We start from the raw sequence: 17,416 nt of genomic DNA on the forward strand, positions 1-17,416 counted from the left end.
CAAAAATATTGTTGCAAAAGAAAAAAACGTATATGGGCAGAGAGAAACCTTCATCGGATTGTACATTTTTATTTCAAGATCCGTTATTGGTAGCTCTTTTGGTTTGCTTCGACCTCCCGTTACCCGCTCTTTGAGCGATTACCCGTTCAGAGACAGAATATCAGCGGCTATTTTGCCACACCAACTTCTAAATAACGATGGCTCTCACAGCCTAAATTGTTCATTGACAGCACTTGGTCATTAATAATCAACGTCCCTCATAAAGGCAGAGACAATGCAAAGAAGCGACAACAACATATTGCGAGCTTATGAGACCTGCTTCCGAGAAAATTTCACGCAGTTCCTTGCAGTGCAATCTAGCAAAACCAGCTAAACAAAAGAGCTACCATACCAGGAATCAATGGTTAGCAAATACCCCTTGGCGTTTTCAACAAAATACTTTGTGTGTGTATGTTATTGTGCTGACGTTATAATAAAAATATCTGAAGCAAATGGTTTTTCTTTTCGGGCGACGTTTTGCCGCTTTTCTAAAACTATCTGCAATTTACCAGGCTATGAACAAATATTTCAGCAGTGTGCAGTGATTGTGCAGAGAAAAGAATAAAGGAAAGACATTAACGGCGAAGAATATACATGACGTATAAGTTTAGCTGTTGCGACGATGGGTCCGGAGCTACTGTTGGTTCAGTAGTGCGCTTCGATAACGTCACCCTGTTAATTGATCCTGGCTGGAATCCATCTAAAGTTTCATATGAGCAGTGTGTCGACTACTGGGAAAAAGTGATACCGGAAATTGATGTTATAATACTGTCACAACCGACCGCTGAATGCCTAGGTGCTCACTCTTTGTTATATTATAATTTCATTTCTCATTTCATATCGAGAATACAAGTTTACGCTACTCTTCCAGTTATCAATTTGGGGAGAGTATCCACCATAGACTCATATGCATCAGCAGGTGTAATAGGTCCGTATGATACTAACAAACTCGATCTTGAGGATATAGAGAAATCGTTCGACCACATAGTTCCTCTCAAATACTCACAATTGGTAGATTTACGATCGAGATTCGACGGGTTGACTTTACTAGCATACAATGCTGGTGTTTGTCCCGGTGGCTCTATTTGGTGTATAAGCACGTATTCTGAAAAGCTGATCTATGCCAAAAGGTGGAATCACACCAGAGATAACATACTAAACGCTGCTTCAATACTGGATGCAACTGGAAAACCTTCATCCACGTTGATGAGACCTTCTGCAATAATTACTACCTTAGACAGATTCGGCTCTTCTCAGCCTTTCAAGAGACGTTCCAAAACTTTCAAAGACACATTGAGGAAGGGTTTGAATTCGGATGGGTCTGTTATAATACCCGTAGATATGAGTGGGAAATTTTTAGACCTTTTCACACAAGTTCATGAGTTATTATTCGAAAGCACGAAGATCAATGCGCATACGCAGGTGCCTGTACTCATTCTATCATATTCAAGAGGAAGAACCTTAACTTACGCCAAATCCATGCTTGAATGGCTATCTCCAACCCTTCTTAAAACATGGGAAAATAGAAATAATACTTCACCGTTTGAAATTGGATCACGGGTCAAAATTATATCTCCAAAGGAACTTAAGAAGTACGTCGGTTCCAAGATCTGCTTTGTATCTGAAGTGGAAGCCTTAATCAACGAAGTTATAACTAGGATAGGTAATTCTGAAAAGACAACCCTGATATTGACTAAACCGAACTTTGAATCTGCATCCTGTCTGGATAAGATATTAGACATTATAAAACAAGATAAAAGCGACCGAAAAAGCCCCTCTGAGGAGGATAAACCATTCGTTTGCGATAGTTACATTTCAATCGACACTATAAAGGAAGAGCCTTTGAGTAAAGAGGAATTGGAAGCGTTTAAATTACAGCTGAAAGAGAAAAAAAAGAATAGAAACAAGAAGATTTTACTATTGAAAAGAGAATCCCAAAAATTGGCCAATGGCAACACAAACATAGACGATTCCAACGCTGGAGGAACGATAAACAGCCAAGACATCTTAGCAGGCGATGCAGATGAAGAGCCAGTGACAGACCGCATCACAGGAGAAGACGAAGATGAAGAAGAGGAGGAAGATAACGATAATTTACTAAGCTTACTTAAGGACAATTCCCAAAAGCCTTTGGCAAAGAAAAACACTGAGGCCTCTGTGGACATCATTATACAACAAAATGCAACCTCGAAACACAAAATGTTTCCTTTCAATCCTATTAAAATTAAAAAAGATGATTACGGTACTGTCGTAGATTTCACGATGTTTATACCAGATGACTTAGACAACACTAATCTAAATAGCAGGAAAAGGCCACTAAAAGATGGCAGCAAAAGCATGGGCAAGGACAGTGTTGCAGGTGATGAAGACAGCAAAAACGAAGAAGATGATGGTTACAATGTGGGGGACCCAGTAAGTAAAAAGAGGAAACACCGTAGTTCTCGTTATTCAGGGTTCACTGGTGCTGAAGAAACGGAAAATTTTGATAATTTGGACTATTTAATAATAGACAAGACACTTTCAAAAAGAATAGAATCTACAGCAAACATCCAATTGAAATGTTCCGTAGTGGTGTTGAATTTACAGAGTTTGGTTGATCAAAGATCCGCATCCATTATATGGCCATCATTAAGATCTAGGAAAATGGTACTTTCAGCTCCTAAAAATATCCAAAATGAGGAACTAATAGCCAAACTCACAAACAAAAATATCGAAGTGGTAAACATGCCATTGAATAAGACAGTAGAATTCAATACAACCATAAAGGCCCTCGATATCTCCATTGATTCTGAACTCGATAATCTTCTGAAATGGCAACGTATCAGCGGTAGTTACACAGTCGCCACTGTTGTTGGCCGACTAGTTAAGGAGACTCTTCCACAAGTCAATAACCATCAAAAGACAGCTTCTAGGAGTAAACTGGTCTTGAAGCCGTTAAACGGTTCATCAAGAAGTCATAAAACTGGCGCATTGTCTATTGGTGATGTTAGGTTAGTTCAACTAAAGAAACAGTTAACGGAAAAAAACTACATTGCAGAATTCAAAGGTGAAGGTACACTTGTCATCAATGGAAAAGTGGCAGTCCGTAAAATTAATGATGCAGAAACCATTATTGATGGTACCCCCTCTGAACTATTTGATACTGTCAAGAAATTGGTAACAGATATGTTAGCAAAAATTTAGGATTCATGCAAACACCGCGCAAAAATAAGGAGTTAAATGTCAAACACAAACCTACTTACAGGCAGTATATATTCTAGTTTTCTTTGTATTCCACACTGTTATTATCTGATATATTTCGTATGCTCATTATTAACGACCACTTTTTTTTCTTCGTTCTTCTTTCCGTTGGATTTGAAATTTCTAATAATTTTCAATTATACGATTTTGCCCTAATTTGATTCAAGTGTAATCTCACGCATAGCTAATGCAGTTCTAATTTTACTGTAAGGACAATAGCTTCTTATATTTTTGAGAACAACAAGGAACTAACATGTCAGAAGAAATAGTAAACGTTCCCCCCAACGTCAACCTGTCGTTATGGAAGAAGAATGCAACAGAAAGCGATGTTCATCGATTTAATTCTCTTCCGTCCAAAATTAGTGGGGCGCTCACTAGAGAACAAATTTATTCGTATCAAACCATGTTCAGGATTCAAGAAATTACTATCAAACTGCGTACTAATGATTTTGTTCCTCCCTCCAGAAAAAACAGATCACCTTCGCCACCACCAGTTTATGATGCCCAGGGTAAAAGAACGAATACCCGTGAACAGAGATATAGAAAGAAATTAGAGGATGAACGTATCAAGTTGGTTGAGATTGCGTTAAGGGCTATTCCTTACTTTGTTCCTCCGGATGATTACAAAAGGCCAACAAAATTCCAAGATAAGTATTACATCCCAGTAGATCAATATCCAGACGTTAATTTTGTCGGCCTGTTACTAGGTCCTCGTGGGCGTACTTTGAGAAAATTACAGGAGGATTCTAATTGTAAAATTGCAATCAGAGGAAGAGGTTCCGTTAAAGAAGGTAAAAATGCAAGTGATTTACCTCCAGGCGCTATGAATTTCGAGGACCCATTGCACTGTTTGATCATCGCGGATTCAGAAGACAAGATTCAGAAAGGTATAAAGGTTTGTCAAAACATTGTCATTAGAGCCGTGACATCTCCCGAGGGTCAGAATGACTTGAAACGAGGACAATTAAGAGAACTAGCAGAACTTAATGGTACTCTAAGGGAAGATAATAGACCTTGTCCGATCTGTGGCCTAAAGGATCATAAAAGATATGATTGTCCAAATAGAAAGGTTCCAAGTATCCAAGGCATCGTATGTAAAGTATGTGGTCAAACGGGACACTTCAGTAGAGACTGTAAATCATCATCTCAAAGGATAAGCCGCTTTGATGGAAACGTGTCTGCAAATAGTAGTTTACCGATACAGAACAACAGCCACCACAATAATAATGGTGCCTACCCAGCCCAAGCGGCAAAAAAATCTCGTTTTGGTAACAGTGTAACCGATGGTCCTCAAAGATTCCCCACCTCATCACGCTATGAACCAACACCCTCACCACCTGCGCCACGCCTTCCAAACCGAACGTACAACGGGACGCCCACGCCTCCTCCTGGTTTAAGTTCAGGTACGTTTAGCTCAGGAGTTCCAGGAATGGCTCCACCACCATCGCGAAACCCTCTAGAATCGGAACAACCCAAATTGGCTCTAGCACCTCCGCCTGGAATGACTACAGTACAATCTTCAATTGCACCACCTGGAATGACCACCGTACAATCTCCCATTGCACGTCCTCCAGGACTAAGTGGCCCTCCAGGGCTTTTTAGTACCACAGACAATGACACCAACAACACTAAACCTCCGGGACTTCAAGGGCCTCCTGGATTATAATAAAATCCCCCGTTATACACTTATTGCATTTTTATTAAACCGCAGGTATGTACTTTCCATTTTGGCACACTTTTCGTTTCTACTAATTTTTAATCCCTAGTTATTATTATTATCCTTTGATATTTAATTTACTTACTTATTTGTATCGCTTTTTATACTATAGAGTATAGGAATGGAACGTAAGCAGTAGGATCATGGTAAGATTTACTTATATTCAAAGTGCCTGTTCTTGTTTCCATTTTTTGGCTAATTCCAAAAATTTTGATGGCTTCGGCTTGTCGTCATCGATATCATCCGGAAATACGTAATCTACAAATTCCTCCTCTATACCATCTTCCAGCTTTGTTTTTTTGACTATTTTAGGGAACCTCTTGCTAACATTTTCTTTATCGAGCTCAGTACCATATGTTTCCTCGTAGTCTTTCAATGCTTCTAAAATAGACATTCTCCCTTGTCTATCACCACTGTTTTTGAAGAACAAGATTGCCTCTTCAAATATTTTTCTTGCTTCCATTTTATTTTCGTCAGTAATTTCAAATTCAATATCTTCATCTACATTCTCACTTTGGAGTTTTGCTAAATCGGATAACTGCTGATCCGTTGGGGTTGAACTTTGATACATGGCAAATTCGATCCAGCTTTGAACAGAAAATTCATTCAGCTCCAAATACCTTCTATAAAGCGTCCTTGCCTTCTCGTATTCCTGTGATTCAGTCTCGAAAGTTATGTACTTTTGAAGTAGCTCAACCTTCGCCTCCGTTGTGAGAAACTCCGAATTTTCATCCAATGCAATAGTATAAACGCCTCTCACTCTGTCTTCATCTCCTAAATTCTCTTCCAGCTCTGCGTATTCGATCCAAATACTCAAATTAAAGGGCTGGAATTCAATGAATTTTTCATATATTTTTCTGACACGGTCGAACTCCTTTAACTTCACCTCCAATAGGATGTAGCTTTTGAAAGTTTTTGCCTTGGGACAAAGGCCGATGGCTTTACCCATAATTTTCCTTGCCTTTGATACGTTTTCCTGTCGTATCAAGAATTTAGCGTACATTATCCATATTTTTGAAAAGGTGAAATGCTGGTGAGGAATAATATCATCAAGTAGCCTTTGAAAAAGTCTATCCACCAGTGCCACATCTTCCAGTTCCAACTCCACATAGCAAATGTATCTAATCCACAGATAAACATACCTTTTCCAATGAAATGTCTTTGAGAATTCTTTTGGTTGACCGATCTTGACAGCTTTTTCAAAGCACTGTAATAGTTGGGTGGGAAAACTTTCCGAAATTAGATCCAAGTACAACCACCAAGTGTCATAATCATATGCGTCACGACTTAATGACGCTTCATAGTCCATTTTCCTTTTATAACTGATAGTTTCTTCGATAGAGTTTAAATTACCAAATTGTTTTTCAAAATTCAACATGCCGTCCTTGAGTGATTGACTTGAAGGCCATTTTTCAATAGCCAGTCGATAAAGAGCAGAAGATCTTTCGTATTCCTCCTGCGTAGCTTCCCAATGTGCAAATGAGTTTACTAACTTTGCAATCTCCACATCAGACCAAATTTGTAAACTTTGAAGATTAGCCACGGTGTCTAAAGCTAGACAATATACATTCCTTGTAAATCCGGCGTTACCATGTCTGCTTTCGAACTTGGCCCAATTTAGCCACGTTTTCACTTGAGGATGGACCATAACATATTTAGAATAAATATCTCTCACGCGAGCCCACTCTTTCTGCCTTACTTCGAAATCAACGAAGGAGTTCCATGCATTGACACCTGGTTCCAAAGAACACCACTTTGTATACAGCGATCGTACGATATCGATATTGTTTAATGACTCTTCTACTATAATATACTTGTACCATAGCTTATCCACTCTGGGCAACGTACTAATGGCTCTATTCAGCAGATTTCTAGCATGATTAACACATTTGGCTTTCAATTCAGCGTCGACGTATCGTACCCAAAGCGGGATGAACGAATTATCTACGAGTAAAGCTCTTTCAAAAATAGATCTTGCACGCCTCATGTCACGCTGTTCAATCTCAAACTGCGCGTAACGAATCCATTGGCCCATGTCTAGTCTATTTCTTTTCAAATAACCCTCATATTCTGTTCTCTTCCTCCGTTGGTATTCTCGAAGCTCTTCCAAGTCTAATATGTCAATATTGGTCGATCCTCTTGCCTTCTGGCCCTTCTTGTATACATCCCGCAGGATCTGCTCTGCGGAGACATGCGTGTTAACTGCTTCCGGTTCTAAAGAGTCCATTCTAGCAACGCCACTACAGTCGACTTCGAAACCCTTCAATTCGCGGTTACCGTCCAACTTATGTGACCATTTAATCTCATCATCATTTTGCAATGGAGGTCTTTAATTTTCTATCGCGTCCTACGGATGTATATATAATAGTCTAATAGTAATAGTTGCAGTTAATTAGTGAAAGTCTCCCCAAGGAACTATAAAGATAGGCATTTCTTAAGGAAGGCAGTTAAGTCGTCCAGTTCCTCAGGAACTGTAGAATGTGCCATACCACTATAAATCTTAAACTCATAATCCTGTACCCCGCAGGTGTCTTGGTAGAATTTTTTTGCGCTCAAGCCAAGTGCTATAGGTACAACTGGATCCATATCGCCATGTCCGTGAAAAATGGGTGTCTTGACGTTGAGATCGTTCTTGTGTTGTTTCAAGATTCCCGGAATGTAACCAAAACCCGATAGTGCGACTATACCGGCGACTTTCCATGGTAAAGTGACGGATGATGCCAGGGCCAATGCAGCACCTTGAGAGAACCCCCCAATGATGATCTGTTCCGGTTTAATGCCCTTGTCAATTTCCTGTTTAACCGTCTTTTCAATGGCATTTAAGGAATTCATGAATCCATCGCTATCAACTTTGGAAAAACTAGAATCCCACTCTAGAATGTCAAACCAAGCAGGCATCAATGCACCACCGTTTGCTGTCACATGGACCTCTGGAGCATTGGGAAATACAAAGTTTGTGTGCTGGAAGGAGGTAGGGTCCCGCTGTTGTAAGTATTGAGCGAAAAATCCCCACCCTGAACCAGTATCACCTAGTCCATGTAAAAATATGATTGTTTGACGAGCTGGCTGGACCCTTGCGGCAATTCTAAGTCCGTTCATAATATATTGCTTTTGGGCTTGAAGATGTAGTATATATTCCTTGTCCTTGCCTTTTTCTACTCAACTTTTTACTTTGTTGCGAAGACATTTTTCTCCAATGGGCGTGTCAAAAAGATATAATTATTGAAACAAAGATAAACTTAAAAGAACTACAATGAACAAATTAAGGGGCTGAACCTATACGAAATCAGTATCTTTATACAAGCATGAACATGCATCCATCGCCAAATGTACCGGAGAGAACACAAAAACAGATTAAGAACATCCCCTTACCTGAAGGGATTCACCTTTTATCATCAAAGGAAATAATAGATCTAATTCAAATTCATAAACATCAATTGGAGTTGTATGTGACGAAGTTCAACCCTTTAACCGAATTCGGTGAGAAAATAAATGCGTTAAAGGATGAGTTTAAACAACTGGAAAAGAGTTTTGAAGATCTACATGGCCAAAGAGATAAGGTTCAGGCTCTTCTAGAGAACTGCAGAATCGTAGAATCCAAATATGTGGCTAGTTGGCAGGACTATCATTCCGAGTTTGAAGAAAAATATGGCGAGATGGCAATGAGAAGGAAACTAGAGCAAAGTACGAAAAATCTTGACGAAGAAAGTTCGCAATTAGAAGCTTCCATGAGAATCATCGAGTCACCAGATGGGCTGGATCAATTCATCAAGGATTATTTAAATATACGAACACAGTATCATTTGAGGAGAGAAAAACTCGCAACTTGGGAAAGCCAAGGTGAATTGAGATACTAGACGGTGGCAGCTTTAGTTACAAGCATATATACTTTATAGACCATACTACTAAATGCCAAATGAACTGTGAGAATTTTGGACCCTTTTTTCGCAGGCGATACCTTGCCTAGATATAGTGAAAAAAAAATAATCACATAAATAAAAACCTAATTCAGTAGACGAAATAAAAATATTGTGAAGCTACCGTAATGAAAATCGCCAATGTTAACAGTGACAATAAAAAGTAATTTCTCAAGTTCCAGCGCCAATGAGAAAGGAAAATGTCTACACCTCGGAATGACCTTCAAATGAATGCAGAAATAAGAGAGATCAGCGTGAAAAGTAGAGATGGCACAGTACGATCACCACCGTTCCTCTTACTGGATGTAGTAGAAGTGGCGGATGCAGTACTTGATGTCACGTTACCACTGTACGAAGCAGTTGCTGAAGAATCTATGGTAAATATGTTACCGCCAGTAACGATAGATGCACTTGTAGACCAAGTATTTGTGTAGCCTGGCGCCTTAACGGCATTTGGAACAGAAGTTGAAATGATGTCGATATCCTCACTTGTGACATTGTATTTGGCCTGTGCCATGGAAACTTCTAGATTGTCTAAATCATAAACCACGTATGCGTTAGTCAAAAATGAATCACCAAGGATAGAACTACTATCACTTGTTGGAAGAATACCCAAAATACAGGTACTGCCCGTTGTGCTCAAGATAAAACTAGACAGCGCGGCATTGATGTGAAAGCCACCAAAATCGAACACGATTTGAGTGCTATTATTAGACGATGGGCATTTCATTACATAATATCCTACTCTGGAAGAGTATTGGGCCCCTACTTCTTCCGCGATCAGATCTACCATTTCCTCGGGCAAATAGGTTAAAGTGGTACCGGAATCCAACAAGGCCGGTATTTTGGTGGTAGTTAGAGTTTTTTTGTCACCGTTGGATTCAAGGGTCCCAAGACCATTTAGAGTAACTTCAAATTGGATGGGGGAGCTAAACCCTCTGAAAGTGTTTACCAGGGGAACGGTGTACAGAGTGCCGGAATACTTATTATGGTCAACACCTCCGAACAAAATGGTGCCATGTTTAGCATCGAGATCATTCAAATACAAAGAGTAGGAGTTGGATTTGATAGCACCAGAATTTTTCAATACGATGGGGAAATTGTCATACTTATACGATTTCCCGCCAGAAGAAGCGGAAGAACCGGAATAAGTGACTTCCAATGCAGGCAAACCAATACCTAACACACCCATTGACGAGTTTGTTTCATTAGCAACTGCAAACGACAACCCGGTGACGTTCAGGTCGCTCAAATTCAAAACGTCAGTACCAAAAACACCAGAGGCAAAAGTGCCGTCACCGTAACTGATTTCGAAATCAGAGTTGTTTGATTTAAACGTGGAGGAATCCGAAGTGGTAAAAGTCCCGTACTCCTTACAGTCCATGGTGGCTTCTGAAGCGGGTACTGATTGAGTTGCCGTTGCAAAGCCTCCTCCACCACCTCCTCCGGTGCTTCCTCCACCACCACCTCCGGTGCTTCCTCCACCACCACCTCCTCTAGTGCTTCCTCCACCACCACCTCCTCCAGTGCTTCCTCCGCCACCACCTCCTCCAGTGCTTCCTCCGCCACCACCTCCTCCAGTGCTTCCTCCGCCACCACCTCCTCCAGTGCTTCCTCCGGAACCTCCGGAACCTCCGGAACCTCCTCCAGAACCTCCTCCGGAACCTCCTCCAGAACCTCCTCCGGAACCTCCTCCAGAACCTCCTCCAGAACCTCCTCCGGCACCTCCTGCAGAGCCCGTGGCTGTGGCGCTTCCTGTTTCTGTAAGCCAGCCAAATGGGTTGATACCATCAAGCAAACCGCCGCTGCTCGAAGAAATATCCCGTTTCATGACGACGCGCTTGCTACTGTCGCTGCTGCTTGACGAACAGTACGGGTTGCTAGAACCCATGATCCATAGATCGGAAGAACCCGTGTCCACTAGAACTGTGATATTCTGGGCTGGTGTCCCCACCTCCAATTCCACCGAGTAGAAACTTTTCTGGTTCGTTATTATAATTTCCTCGTAGCCATCGTCTCTCTTGAGTAGCCGAACTTCTGGGGTTTTATCGCTGCCAGCAGTGTCCAGCGAGTCCCCGTAAAGCTTATCGAAGGAGAGCTTCACGTACTTGGAGCCCGTGTCGTCACCGTCGTGGCGGTTGTCCGCCACCGGTATGACCTCGGCCAGTGCCTGCGATGCAAAGAGCGACGAAAGTAGCGCAGATCTTATAGTTGCCAGTCTCATGGGGAATGTGCTATGTTATAGACGTGGTACGGTTTTTTGTTTTATTTTTATGTTGAATATCTAATATATATAAGCAAAAACAGCAAATCACTTATTATATCTCCTAATGCGGAAAGCAAGAGGCAAAGTGGAAAACAAGGAAAGAGGTAAATCCACTTCGACTTCGTTTCCTTAAGTATTCCTTTTTTCCCTGTTTCCATATAGGTGTTTCGTTTTTGGCAAAACCTTAATTTTTTCGGGCTCATCAATGAAAAATTACTCATGGCGCAATATAAAAGGAGCGAAAAGCCCCTCTGTCCAGATGAGGCGAGGCGAGGCAAAAGGAGAGCATTCAAGCCAATGCAGCCAGCTGCGGGGGAAGGAGGTGCCAATTGTCATGAGAGGGTGTCTTGGTGGCCTGTGCCGATCCATTGACGTGTCAGAATGTGCGTATTAGATGTTATGTATGTATTTTTAGCTTTTCTTCTCTCTTGAAACTGCGCAAGGAGGGTGGAAAAAAAGGCGTCTATGTACTATGAATAGAAAACGGTAAGAAGAAACAGGGATACGAGCAGCGGCAGGCGCAACGTGGGACGTACGAGAGCAGCGGAGCTAGTGCCTGATTTGGAGGGGCTGCGGTGGCCTGTGCTACTACCTACGGTACCACCTACGACACCACCTGCGACACCACCTGCGACACCATTTGTACCACTACCTGACCTAGTGCCTGATCCAGAGCTTGACCCGTGGCTTGACCCAGAACTTGACCCGTGGCTTGATCCAGAACTTGACCCGTGACTTGACCCAGAACTTGACCCGTGACCAGACGCATGACCGCCCGCGTGACCACCCTTCTTGTTGATAATGCTCTTGTGGGCCGGCTTGGTGCTGGAGCTCGGCACCGTAGTCGACTTGCTGGACTGTGCCGCCGTAGTGGTATTGTAAGAGTGTACGGTGGTGGTGAAGATGTTGCCGCCCGCAGTAGCGGAGGCGTACTTGACCCACGTGCTGTTGTAGCCGGGGGCCTTTACAGCGCCCGGAACGGTGGATCTGATGACTTCAATGTCTTCTTTGCCGGAGGCGTAGTTGGCCTGTGCGAGGGAAACCTCGTAGTTATCTAGGTCGTAGACCACGTAGGCACTCCGCAAGAACGAGTCACCGAGAATGGCGGTTGCATTGCCTGTCTGAGGCACGATCGCCAAGACGCAGGTTCCGACGTTAGTCTGCATGGTGAAGTCTGACAGAGGCGCGTTGATGTGGAACCCACCGAGGTCGAAGACCACGCTAGTGGCGTTGTCACTCGTGGCCGGGCACTCGTACTCATAGTAGCCCAATTTCTTGGAAAACGTAGCGTTCAGGCTCTTGGCCATGAGCGACACTGCCTCGGCGGGCAGGTAGGTGAGCGTGGTACCGGAATCGAGCAGCGCGGGGACCCTGGTGGTGGTGAGCGTGGTGTTGTGCGCTCTGGTCTGCAGCCCCAGGCCTTGCAAAGTGACGTCGAATGCTACGGGGCGCTGGTAGCCCTGGGCCTTGTAGAGGTCGATCAGCGGGATGGTGTACAGCTGGCCGAGGTACTTGCTGTGGTCGACTGCGCCAAACAGCACACTACCGGAGGTCTGCGACTCATCATTCAAGAAGAGCGAATACGCGATCGCATCGATGGCTCCAGAGCGTTTCAGAAACTGCGGGAAGTTGTCGTACTCGTAGCGTTTCTTGTCTGTGACGGTCACTTTGCCGGAGTACGTCACTTCTAGCATGGGCAGGCCGATGCCCAGCACGCCGACGGTCGAGTTGGACTTATTGGCYACGGCAAACGACAGGCCGCTGAGGTCCAGGCCGCCGCTGTAATGCAGCTTGTCCTGACCAAACACACCTTCGGCAAAAGTGCCATCGCCGTAAGAGGCGTAGAAGGGCGCGGAGTTGTTGGCTTTGAAAGTGGACGAGTTGGCCTGGTCAAACACGCCGTACTGGTCGCAATTCATCGTGGACCCGCAATACGGGTTTACGTTACTGGAGACCCATAAGTCGGCCGAGCCCGTGTCCAGCAGAACGGTGACGTTCTGCGAGGGCGTGCCGAGGGCCAGCTCAACCGAGTAGAAACTCTGCTTGTTGGCCAGCACGAAGTTCTCGTCTCCGCGGGCCCTCTTGCCCAATTCGCTTCCCCGGCCATCCTGCTTCTTGGCAAAGGGAATCTTGACGTACTTGACATTCGGCAGTACGCTACCTAACACTAGACTATTCAAGGTCACTAAAGAAACTGCTGTTGCCGATAAAATTTTCATTGTCTATGTATCTAATTTCTCGAAAGACCCTTTATATCGAATATAGCGAACCCGAACCCTAATACCTATATGCAGGTGAATATATATATATATATATATATGTATACATATAGGTACGTATATGTGTATACATGCATATACATCCGTAAGTGTAGATGTACACGTACAAACCAGTATGAGCCTACCTGCATCAGCTTCCTTTGAGGCTTATTGTTCCGCAGCCCCACGCTGATAGTTTCTTTTCCCTGAAGAGGAATCAGACAGAAAAATTATTCTTACTGCAAGAACGCGCGAAAAACGCAAAACAGAGCGGAAAATCCCGCCCTGTTTTGCTCTAGGCGGCCCGCCCATCAGCCTAGAAGGCAGGCGGACTCCGCCTGCCAAGGTGGCGCGTCGCACGGGGCGGGCCGCCCCGACCCTGTCTCTTACGTCCGGAAAAACTTCGCCTGGCTTGCCTGTGTCGGTCCGACGCCTCCTGATTAATTATTTCGATTATTGTGCCTCCCTTGGTGCGCGGAAGCGGCATGCGGGGTTCGAACGGAAGCCATGGTTGGTAATCACGTGTATTACCTTAAGGATGACTATACAGCGATAGGTCGTTGGCAGCGTACTGTGCACGGTAGGTTGTGGAATACGGCTGGGCCGGCGTTGTGGTGTGTGCAGTTAGGTAAGAAACAGGTCTAGAAAGTAGTTAAGGGAAGGGATGCGTTGTGTGAAGGGTATCTATTTCTTTTTGGCAGGTGGTAGTCAGCGTTTTGCGGAGAATTACACTACTGTACGGTGAGGTGAGGCCAAATGGAGAAGAGCTAAAGTAGATGCCATTTTCTTAGACACTTGGACACTTGGACACACACGTTTGAGCACGTGGCATATCCGAAGGAGCACATCCGTATGTATGTCATGTATTGTGGCGATGAGACGGTTCCTGGCAGGAACAGGTTTTAGCTTATCTTCGGTCCTCTTAGAGGCTTGGTTAATGTGTCGGTTGGGTGGCCTTGGGGCAGGACAGAGGGCGGCAGTAAAGGTTGTCGGTAGGGGAGCGTTGTGCCTTTGCAGTGGGCTGGCTTCCGGTACTTGTAGCTTTTTCTTGCGGGCTTGCGTTCGTACGATTTCAGCGAACTTAAACTTGAACGTCTCGTCGCCGCCCTCGTATTATGAAAGGACGCATATCGGCAGGAAGATTGTTACTTGCAGCACTAGCCTGCTCTTCATCCCACCGGTATACCGTGTTATCCTGCTGACTTTTCCTGTTCTACCGGGGCTGTTGTAAAAATCACAGTATTTTTCAAGAGCTTGGTATTATTTCGTGGAGCTACACCCACATGATGATAGGACAATTTACGATGTTGGAGATTAAAACGTCCTGAGGAAGGAACGAGGAATGGCCAGTGGCCCATGCTCAGCATGACTAACAGCGCCGGCCCAAATATGACACTCTTTGGGGAGATGGTTTTCCAACCTCGTCATTTAGCAGTAAAGTATAGTGCATCGTCGCCCATTTCTCCAGGGACTCGGCGAGAAGGCAGAGGCAGAGGCAAAGGCAAAGGCAGATGGACTTGTGCCTATTCATCCAAGCAGAAGAAGCACAGCCGGACCTGGCACGCTTGCCCACTCCAGATCATATCACGCTTGTAGCACTTCCAGGAGAATTCTGCGTAATGGGAGAAAAAAAATGTTTGCAGGGCTTCTGGTAACATCTAAAGCAGGTAATTTGCACATGTATCGAATGCGCCACGTCTTATTTCATCCGTTTCAAAGCCATGATAAATGAAGGACGCCATAGACTGGGAAAGAATTTGGCATCAAGTTGCACAGACGTGCTGGCGGGCTGATTTGGCCAAGCAAAATCTGATTGGTAATGGCGGTTAATGACATGTTCCTACACCTCATCTCCTATTTAAGACTGCCCTGCTACCTGGGGAAGCTAACCTTTTTGAGCAGAGTGCTTTTTTCAGTTGTGCCTGAGTTTTCTGAAATTTCACTACCTGGCGCATCCAACTGGTGGAACCTGTTGCACCACGAACTCACGTCCTGCATTCCCAGTATGATGGCCCACCTGCTCTCTTTCAAAAATCATTTAGAGAGCAAAGAAAACGAGCTCCAGATGTTGTACATTTCTTTTGACGAATATATCATTAGTGGTACGCGGCTGTATCATTTAGTTGCACTAACCGATTAATGGGTTTTAACGGCCAACCTAGACAAAATGCTTTACCGCTAGAAGGAAGGTAGTTGACCAAGACATCATGATGTATGTTTAGAAAAATCGAAACAAAAAATAAAAAGCAATTAAAAGTTTTTTATTGAAAAACCCCTTTTATGGTCTTAATTGCACGAGGAGTATTTCTAACTTCTTTCCTTTCAGTTTACTTGTTTGACCTCTTTTATGATTTATTGCCCGCGTTTCAAAGGTTCGGGCCTAATACAACCAATTAAACGTAGTACTCGTATTATCGAGACTGCTCACAATCAACTGGTGCCTCAAACATGGCTGGAATCAATAATGAACAACATCACAAAGTAATCTTCACCAAGTTAATAAGAAATATCTTGTTACAACGTAAGATTTTTGATGCTCAGTGTATACTAGACAAACCTCCATGTCATATCAAGTCTCTTCCGCTATACTGAACACATCTGTCTACTAGGCTTGAGCCCTACAATTTTCATCCGACCCACTAGTGCCATTAATCGTTGGTCGTAACGCAACTTCTTGATGCTGTATTTCCGTGCGTGCACCGGTGCCCCGTCGTCGCACTCTCTTATATGAGTATCGCATATTTCTTCAAAGCGTATGCAAGCATGGCTCCAGTGCTTGCAACACAACCTGAAGAATACGAGACGGTCATTTATGATTTTTATTTCTTCCACAACGCCGGGCTTTCACTAGTAGGTCGAGTATTACATTTAATGTCTATTCACGCAATCCGTCGGCCATGTTTCTCCGCAGGGAACATTTCAATACCGAAGTGAACATTTGAACGTTACTGTATACAGTGTGAATAGGACAATAAATGAAGCCATAGAGGCTACCGAAATATGGGGGGAGCTTCAGAATTAACGAACAAGGACGCTAAAAATTATCTGAGACAGGAACAGGCGTCACGAAAGTCTGCAAACACAGGAGACAAGAGTGAGAGAGACGATGTCGCTGATTCAGTACAGGAAGCCTATCCTCTAGTTAGTAAAGTGGCAGCATCCATGGACCGTTCAGATACTTCTGAAGAACAAAGTACAGACGAAGCCGAACAAAGCACAGACGAAGCTGAACAAGAGTCCAAAAGGGCTTACGCTGAGTTAGTTGCAACCTTGCAAGCCAAGGGTATACCACTGAGCGTATTAGACCATCCTTCTTCTATAAGATGGCTCGAAAAATACACCGGTGTCTACAGAAGTTCTTGGCATGGGTAGGGAGGTAAGAGGTCATTACTATCAAGCTATAGCACATTTTTTCCAAGAAAACGAGGTCAAGATGAAATGCAATGTATAGCGAGTAGCACGACTGTTACAAGCCCAAAAAAAATACTACTTCATACCAGTGGGTATTATAATACGTGGTAGTCTAATACAAGTTTTACACTATCAAAAATAATTTGAAGGTTAGGTCAAAATGCATTTTAGCCCTCGCTTTCTTTCTTTTTCTTGCACCTTAGCCAGATCCTTACTTTTTTCATCGTAACAAACTAACGCTGTATGCAAAGAAGCAGGCAGGGGAGAAATTAGCCGAACCTAAGTTACTCTTTCTATCAGTTCTATGTAGTGAAATTTGAAAGGTAGATACTATTCTTCATTAATGGAAGCTTACCGAGGGTACACCAACTTTTGGTATCATAATCAGATCCCGATCGAGTGAACTGTAGTTCCCAAAAATAGTGGTTCTCTCAGTTTATTTGAATTTAGTCCGACGTTCAGATAGTGAGGCCGTAAATACAAAAACTTGCTTTTAGTACGTAAATAGATGCCTCTTTTTTAGTGCGCTTAATTATTGTTTTATCAGTTTTTAAAGCTCCGTCGTACC

General features: G+C 43.4%; 8 protein-coding genes across 8 annotated transcripts; 4 read left to right on the plus strand and 4 right to left on the minus strand.

Annotated features, from left to right (window-relative positions):
- Positions 1-633: 633 nt before the first annotated feature.
- CFT2 (cleavage polyadenylation factor subunit CFT2) lies at positions 634-3,222 on the plus strand (the record flags this gene model as incomplete). Its single annotated transcript, XM_018366704.1, has 1 exon — positions 634-3,222. One exon carries the CDS (start codon positions 634-636, stop codon positions 3,220-3,222), a length of 2,589 nt encoding a protein of 862 aa, XP_018220543.1.
- Positions 3,223-3,532: 310 nt separating this feature from the next.
- On the plus strand, positions 3,533-4,945 carry MSL5 (mRNA splicing protein MSL5; the record flags this gene model as incomplete). The annotated part of the gene is made up of 1 exon (XM_018366705.1): positions 3,533-4,945. The coding sequence occupies one exon, from the start codon at positions 3,533-3,535 to the stop codon at positions 4,943-4,945; it is 1,413 nt and encodes a 470-aa protein (XP_018220544.1).
- Positions 4,946-5,159: 214 nt separating this feature from the next.
- Positions 5,160-7,223, minus strand: CLF1 (Clf1p; the record flags this gene model as incomplete). The annotated part of the gene is made up of 1 exon (XM_018366706.1): positions 5,160-7,223. One exon carries the CDS (start codon positions 7,221-7,223, stop codon positions 5,160-5,162), a length of 2,064 nt encoding a protein of 687 aa, XP_018220545.1.
- A 188-nt stretch (positions 7,224-7,411) lies between these two features.
- TML25 (palmitoyl-(protein) hydrolase) lies at positions 7,412-8,095 on the minus strand (the record flags this gene model as incomplete). The annotated part of the gene is made up of 1 exon (XM_018366707.1): positions 7,412-8,095. The coding sequence occupies one exon, from the start codon at positions 8,093-8,095 to the stop codon at positions 7,412-7,414; it is 684 nt and encodes a 227-aa protein (XP_018220546.1).
- A 206-nt stretch (positions 8,096-8,301) lies between these two features.
- On the plus strand, positions 8,302-8,853 carry SRN2 (ESCRT-I subunit protein SRN2; the record flags this gene model as incomplete). Its single annotated transcript, XM_018366708.1, has 1 exon — positions 8,302-8,853. One exon carries the CDS (start codon positions 8,302-8,304, stop codon positions 8,851-8,853), a length of 552 nt encoding a protein of 183 aa, XP_018220547.1.
- Positions 8,854-9,136: 283 nt separating this feature from the next.
- YPS1 (aspartyl protease) lies at positions 9,137-11,137 on the minus strand (the record flags this gene model as incomplete). Its single annotated transcript, XM_018366709.1, has 1 exon — positions 9,137-11,137. The coding sequence occupies one exon, from the start codon at positions 11,135-11,137 to the stop codon at positions 9,137-9,139; it is 2,001 nt and encodes a 666-aa protein (XP_018220548.1).
- Positions 11,138-11,649: 512 nt separating this feature from the next.
- Positions 11,650-13,398, minus strand: YPS3 (aspartyl protease; the record flags this gene model as incomplete). The annotated part of the gene is made up of 1 exon (XM_018366710.1): positions 11,650-13,398. One exon carries the CDS (start codon positions 13,396-13,398, stop codon positions 11,650-11,652), a length of 1,749 nt encoding a protein of 582 aa, XP_018220549.1.
- A 3,039-nt stretch (positions 13,399-16,437) lies between these two features.
- On the plus strand, positions 16,438-16,809 carry DI49_3648 (uncharacterized protein; the record flags this gene model as incomplete). The annotated part of the gene is made up of 1 exon (XM_018366711.1): positions 16,438-16,809. One exon carries the CDS (start codon positions 16,438-16,440, stop codon positions 16,807-16,809), a length of 372 nt encoding a protein of 123 aa, XP_018220550.1.
- Positions 16,810-17,416: the final 607 nt, after the last annotated feature.

The sequence above is a fragment of the Saccharomyces eubayanus genome, chromosome XII, assembly GCF_001298625.1.
Source record: "Saccharomyces eubayanus strain FM1318 chromosome XII, whole genome shotgun sequence".
NCBI classification, from domain to species: domain Eukaryota; kingdom Fungi; phylum Ascomycota; class Saccharomycetes; order Saccharomycetales; family Saccharomycetaceae; genus Saccharomyces; species Saccharomyces eubayanus.